General features: G+C 29.2%; 1 protein-coding gene across 2 annotated transcripts; it reads left to right on the top strand.

Moving 5' to 3' along the window:
* Positions 1–2,971: 2,971 nt before the first annotated feature.
* Positions 2,972–7,537, top strand: Mvb12 (multivesicular body subunit 12-like Mvb12). Of its 2 annotated transcripts, none has more exons than XM_088184088.1 (7): positions 2,972–3,072; positions 3,350–3,623; positions 3,702–3,936; positions 3,999–4,142; positions 5,237–5,330; positions 6,866–7,123; positions 7,192–7,537. In XM_088184088.1, exons 2-7 carry the CDS (start codon positions 3,371–3,373, stop codon positions 7,279–7,281), a joined length of 1,074 nt encoding a protein of 357 aa, XP_088040214.1. In that variant the 5' UTR covers positions 2,972–3,072; positions 3,350–3,370; the 3' UTR covers positions 7,282–7,537. The 2 variants fall into 2 exon arrangements, with proteins under 2 accessions (XP_088040214.1, XP_088040213.1); XM_088184087.1 differs by having other exon boundaries at positions 2,975–3,274.
* Positions 7,538–7,572: the final 35 nt, after the last annotated feature.

Raw genomic sequence — 7,572 nt, 5'->3', positions numbered from 1 at the left:
ATTAAAAAAATCCATGTAATGTAGTCGGGTGAACGTGCATATACATGGAGATGCAAGAATGTGAATCAAGAAGAACCATTCACGTGTACTTGATATGTGAATAGAAACAATACGAACGAAAGATTGCCAAGTTGAGGACAATGTGCGTCTTCTATGGTGCTTGCCATGCAAAACACGTTACTTCGGCACTAAATTATAACAATGTATTAGCTGGACTTTGAGTAAAATAAAATTTACAAAGGCTTTCAATTATAAGCTAGATTTAAAAAATGGGGGATATTGACATTAAAATGCATGTTATTGTTTTATAAAGATTTTTGAAGTTGGGACCACAATATGCTATCTTGTACACAAAGTATTGTTGAGAAGAATAGTAGGAAGATTTCAACATCAAGACATAGAGTTAATAGTATCGCTTGAACCACTAGGCTACCAAATGAACCATGTATCGAGACTGACTCATGCCCTATTCATACCTGAATGCAAAGTTATATAATGCCATTATTGTCAAAATCTATAAACTGATTTTTCTATTGTCGCCAGCATATAGTTGTTACATACAAATGTTTTACTATTAATAAGATAACATACTTGAAATATACATAAATTTATTTAATTATAAATGAAAATAGTATATAATATAACTCAGTTTTTAGACAAGGATGTGCATGACATTAGACCAGATCTGGAAACAGTTGGAATGCCGGAAAGTAATCCTTGAAAATTCCCTTTCGGTTTTGGTTTTGTATCCAAATACTTTGGTTTAACATGTTTATATCGATCGGAAATTTTGTTTGTCACGTTTACTACATCAGGCGATTTGGTATCTTTAATTTGATTAGCCACATTCAGTGTCGACTTGTATGCATTACGGTTATCGTCATTCCTGGAGTTGAAATATAAATTTTCGTCAGATGACATGTATTTCAAATCTTGGCCGAGCCGAGTTCTTTTTGGTTTTCTAGTAGTTTTATTGTCATTGTTTCCCTGATTTTTTTTCTCCCCAATATTACATTGTTTTTCTACATTTTTGTTGATCTTGTTTAATTCTTCTTTTTGGTTGTGCACATTACTAGAATTATTTATGACACTTTCAATTTTTTCATTTACAATTTCAGATTTTTCTTCCATATATTTATTAAGCTCGTCAAATTCATCGTTTTGGTTATATTTTTGATTCTGTTGTGATTTAATTAAAATGGTATCTGAGGAACCTCCCTGGTTATCTTTTAAGCTGTTTACATTTTTAGATTTCAATATATTTGATTCAGAATTTTCATCGTCAAATTTTTTACCACAAGCTTTGCAATATTTTTCATTTGAAGTTTTGATTTTTTTTATATTTTTGGACATTGGGTTAAATTGTCCAGACAATTCTTCTAAATATTTGATATTTTTAAAAAATTGGTTCCAATTCTCCATTAAAAAACCTCGCAATAGTGAAAGTAATAATAAAACAATAGAAAATTAAACAAACGAAAGAAAATGTTTAGATGTAATTTTATTTGAATTTAATACAAGGATGTAACGACCAACAAACTAGAAACTAAAATTTACTAATTTTACCAAAATCACATGTTATTAATGCATGTGCTATATTCAAAATTAAAATCATATTTTTAGTATTCAACTATGTCTGATAAACTGACTTATTATTATACATTTATTTATATTTGATTTACGCAGTTTTTATGCTGTATTTCATAATAAATTTAAATGTTTGGCATGCTTTCTCTACATTATGCATATCAAATATTTTCGTAATTTTAAAGTCAGATTTCAAAGATGCATATATTACTTTAAAAAGTTTTAAAACGTCGTATCTTACAGCATGAATAATGCAAACGTATACTTTTAACCTATAACCAAAATTAATTGAATTTTTTTAGGTAAAACTTTCATAGAAAAAAATCTGCAAAGTAACTTAAATTATACAGTATCTCTTCAAACTGTATATAAATAACATTGGTATAAAAATATTCTAATATTAGTTACCCAAACATAACCTAAACAAATTAACCATTTTACCGTTATTATATTCCTTTATGTTTGAACGGCAAACGGACGTTTCGCAACTCTCAAATTTGCGCGTGCCGTCGTACTTACTAACACGTAGCAATAAAATAGCACAAAAATTAAAATAATAAAATACACACAAAAAAATAAAAACCAACTATTTTATGATGTACGTAGTTAAAAGTAAAATTATGACACAACAAGCAGTTTTTTCCACACAAAAAATAATCTACGATAGGATTATATTGCCCCACTTTAATTATTCTGCAAAGATATTATACATGCTTAATAAATTTGAAAAAAACAATATTGGGAAATTATAAAATAGGGCAATGTGAGTAATTTTAAATAAACATATATTTTTTAGTTGTAATAGTATGATTGACGGATTGGAATGGTTGAATGTTCTAAAAATATTGAAGATGAATGTTTTAGTATTTATATATATATATATTAATTTTATATACATGTTTTGATTAAATTTATTTAGTGTATAAACAATTAGCTATATTAGCTAAATAAATCAATAAATTGGTAAGTAAATACCCCAAAAATTCAACGTGTTTCATCAATCAGTGATAAGAATATAAAAAAGGTTAAATGTAAACGAAAACGCAAAACGACCTCCCAGACGGAAAAAAATGTTTCAATGGCTGTTTAAAATCCTAAACCATTTGAAGCTTAAATAAATTAAGATAAATATATAATTTATCTTAATTTATTTGACTAATATAAAGTATTTTACTTGCAATTTAAAAAAAAATATATTTTAATATTACTTAATATTACTTAATTATATTGTTTTTTATATTAGCATTACTAGCCACATTTTCTTATTATAGTTGTGTTTGTTGAGCGTAAGCGTTATTAAATAAAGTGTTTTAACTGAATTATATTTTTTTAGATTAAAGAAATAGCATTTTAGCTCTTTTGGTTCATTATTATTTTTATGTCTACTGGCAACAATCGTGTGTCGGTGACCGATGGAGTAGTATACATGTATCGCCGTATGGTTTCTTATTTACAATGGTTTTAGACAAACTAGCTGATTATTATGTAAGAAATTTGGCATTTATTAAATTGAAATTTTGTAATTTTATTTATTTGATACATAAAATGAGTATTTCATGAGATATCTGTTTGGGCGTGTTTTTCCTTTTACTAATGCTATTGCTAATGAATTTTTCTTTCTTATATGGAATGCGTGTTAAATTGAGAAACGAATGCTTTTCAATGACCGAAGTCTCATTATTTAACTGTAATTATTATAATTTGATGAATATTAAGAAATAATTATGTTTCTATATCTCCAAGCTATATTATTTATTTATAGATCTGACGAATCACGTTTGTTATGGCAAAATCTAAGTTTTATTTAGCAAAAGAGACTGAGGGTATCATCGGAATGATGGGTTCATTGAGTCAAAGTTTGCCAGACGAAAGACCTCTCACTGCGATCGCAATAGTCGAAAATTCAAGTAAATGTCCCGAAGGATTCTTTCCAGTCCTCAAGACGTACGACGAAGATTCCGACGCCGATTTGTGGAAACAGCAAGCGATATTCGGAAAGAGAACTTGTCGATATCTATGCCTATCAAAGTCAGAAAGTGAGAATTAACAAATATGTTGTAATTTAATGGGAATAATAACATGTTGTAATTTAATGGGAAATGGTTGCGTTTCAGATATATCATTATTCAAAATGACTGGTATTTTAATATCAAACGTTGGTGAAATAACCCCCTCCGGCTATAGCTTGGTGTCTATCACTTCAGACTCCAATAAACCTGCATGGCGTAGAAAACAGTTGTGCTGTATGCTAACCATCGATCCCAAACTCATAAAAAATCAACCTTTATTGACTGATATAATTATTTGTAGTCGATTAAAAAAGGCACCGCTAGGGTTTCAATACGCGGGGTATATATTATTTGATAATTTAATTAAATATATGATGTAATACAAATAATCTTTTATTTTAGGGAAATAAATGGTATGTTGATTTGTTACAAGACAGGCATAAACAGTGCTGCAAATGCTTTATTACATAAAGTAATTGAAAAAGATGACATCAACAACTACGAGAACGTCCTGCCTAAATTATCTACTCCAGAAATTGGTGAAAGGTTAGCATATTCGTCATATGAAAAAGCAATTCTTAAATTAAGTAACAATTACTAATATCAGTATTTCATTATGACGTGGATTCTAAATTAGAATCTATGTCAACAGCAATAAGTTGCAGTGGAAATGCTTGGACATTTTATAACAATGTTGCAATTGAATGAAGCATATCTAAACCATATTTTGACTATTAGGAGAGCGCAAAAAACGATTATCCCTTCTCAGAAGTCAAAAATCCACATCAAAAGCAATAAAATCGTGCTGGCGCTGTCACAGTGGGAATGCTCGCTACCGAGTTCCCACTGCGATGGCGCCGACACGATTTTATTGCTTTTGACTAATATCCAAGTGCAGACCAACTATAGAGAAATATGCGACATCTGTCGGTATTTCTTCTTTCACTTATTTTTTTAGCTGGCTTAGTTTGTATTTTGGACTTGACCTAATAAAAATCTTTTAGAACTTTCATTACGTTAAGTTTGGGTTTCAACAGCAAATGGACGTTTCGCAACTGTCAAGTTGAGTTTCACAGATATTTTAGAGCAGCCTATCAGTTAAATTATATCTTTGCTAGTAGAAATATAAATCTACTAGTGAAAATATAATTTTTACCAAAAAAATACACATTCACTGTAACGTTTATATTATTTACACAGAAAATTATTAGCACCTACCAGATAAATTATATTTTCACTGGAAAAAATATATATCCACCATTAAAAATGTATGATATGATTTCTCAGGCATATTTTATAAAATATTTTCAGGATAAATTTGAGCCTTTTTTTAGATTTTCTCTGAGTGATAACCCAAGAATTTCTGGTTTAGAATCAGGGACGTAATTTTAGCTTTTTCTATGAGGTGGGCAAAAGTTGGCTAGTCAGTGGTCGTTTTTGTAATATTTCGATTTTATTAAGAATCATAGTATTTCATTAAATGACATGCCACAAATGCCACACTTGCACTTCCCAAATGACATCCCTGATTTCACATATATTAAGTGGTTTTCCTTATATCTAGATATTGACAATAAACATACATATAAATTAATCATATAATGATTAAACTAATACCACTTTTTTATTTTATTTTATAGATTAGTACCAGAACGACCTCCTAAAGTGTCTGCACATGTCGTCGAACTCAACAGACTCAATTTGCAGAATAACAAGAGCCCGTTGAACGATAATGTTGGTTTATAACTATTTCTATATTAATCAAATTTATTTTATATAATATGTGTCAGTAATTACAGTACAACTATTGAATATAATTGCATACACGTTGATTTCAGCCGTATCGCGTGAATTTCGGTAAAAATACTTCTTATTGCAGAGGCACGTTGCAAATTTCAATACAGTCTCATGTCGTCTCAAATCTTAACTCCCAGTTATTATCTGGTGACTGCTTAGCTTTCAATCGAAAACCAAGCAGTCAAAACCCGAATCTCATACATATAAATAAAAAAATCCAGATATTTACTCTTGCACTCGATACGATAGTGCAGTGGTATTAGTTATGCTTATTGAGTTGTCAAATACCACATGAATCCACGACGTGCACTAACCTGAGGAATGGTTTCTTTAGCTACTCCTATGAATTAGTTCATAGTTATGGAACAGTTCTTTTACTATTGTGTCGCTCATCCCTTTTACTTATCTGCGACTGGCATTTTTTATAAGGCAATGTTGGGGTTGGCGTTCTTAATGCAATTTGTTGTTCGAATTCCTATTGCATTAGTTGTAAAATGCTTAAATTTCTGCTGCATTGTCCTTTTGATTAAAAAAATCTTTTCTTTTCAAAATAAATAAATAACAGAAATAATTATGGAAAAATATTTAAAATTAACTCACTCCCAGGTGTATACTAACAAATTAATAAAAGGTTATAAATTAACTCACTACTTAAAAGGTTAATACACATAAAGTTTTTAGATTACAATTATGTAATCATTAAGTAGAAAATTAAAATTTTAACATGTAATTTTTTATCATTTTTTTGATAAAATTGTAGATGTAGTAATTTTAATGCGTTATATTTTGCTGGAATTATACTCGATTGCAATTTTTTGTAACAAAGATACAATGATCTGATTTATATTTAAGATTTCTTACTGTTAATAAAATTATCGGTAACAAAAAATATACATGCTAGGTTTGAAATTAGTACATAATTTGGTATAAAGTGTATTATTATTGCATAATTTTTGGTTTGTCACTTTTATCATGTTTTTATGTAAGAATTTATGATACATTCAAACGAATCAAACTATATCATTTAACTATTAAAAAAATAATACTAAATAGTGTAATAATATTAATAATAATATGAAAGTACACAATGTGATACTATGACACGTAAACTAATCATTGATTTAATATTAAAGAAATTGGTCCGATTACTACACATCTAAACATCGTGGTATCTCACAAGAAAACTGGTTTATGCTACACAATACGACCTTGTAACCCCTTCTTTTCAGTCTTCTACGAATAGCTTTTACACTAATAAAACGTTATTCGTTTCACTATATTTTCTAATGTCGGTCAGTTTTCAGTTACACGGATGTATTGTAAACTCGTTTTCTTTTCTGTAATTTTTAGGTAGATTCGAAAATTAATATTTCAAGGGCGTAGAAAAATTACTCACAATCAGTTAATTAAAAAAATTCGCTACAAAAAATTACTCAACTTGTTTTATAGTGATGTATATTTTTTAATAATAGAACTCCAAAAAAAGCGCCAATGTGATATCTCCGAATGACGACTATGAAATTTTGAGCCCTTCTTATAACTTGCAACCGTCCAGACCAGCGCCGCCTACTCCTCAAGCGCCGCCTGTACCGCCACGTGACAATCCGCATTCGATTAGCAACTTTCCTCTGCCGTGTGCGTACAGTTCGTATACGTTAGGTAATTGGAACGCTCTTGAAGGAATAAAATTTAGTATGAATCCAAATCTCAAGCAATCATCGAACAACCAAGTGAGTCGCATGTGATTTAATCATCGATTCAAATTTAATGTTGTCATTAATAAAATATTTCAATACAGTTTACAGATCTACCAAATATCAAAAGGATGACGCTCGTCGAATTAGATAAAAAATATTGTTACAACTTCAACGCTGAGAGGCAGACATGAATTTTTAGAATATGAATAGATCAATTCATTATGTATATTTCATGTAAATTTTAGTCTGATTGTTTCCGGCCATAATGTTACTTTTTGTCTGCTATGTTTAGAGAGTTAGAGTCTAGTCATATCATGAATGCTTCGTTATTTTCTTGTGCTATATTTATTTATTCATGCACATTATCTGTTAATTGTAAAAGCACCATATTTATAATATTTAATGTGAGTTAAATAGTGTCACAATAAAGTATTAGTATTTTTATTATATGGTAATGTGAAGTTTATTAAGACTTATAAATT

This window comes from Plectrocnemia conspersa, unplaced genomic scaffold (assembly GCF_051122295.1).
Source record: "Plectrocnemia conspersa isolate PC_06_02 unplaced genomic scaffold, ASM5112229v1 ptg000004l, whole genome shotgun sequence".
NCBI lineage: Eukaryota > Metazoa > Arthropoda > Insecta > Trichoptera > Polycentropodidae > Plectrocnemia > Plectrocnemia conspersa.
This window is presented reverse-complemented; position numbering and strand designations above follow the sequence as displayed.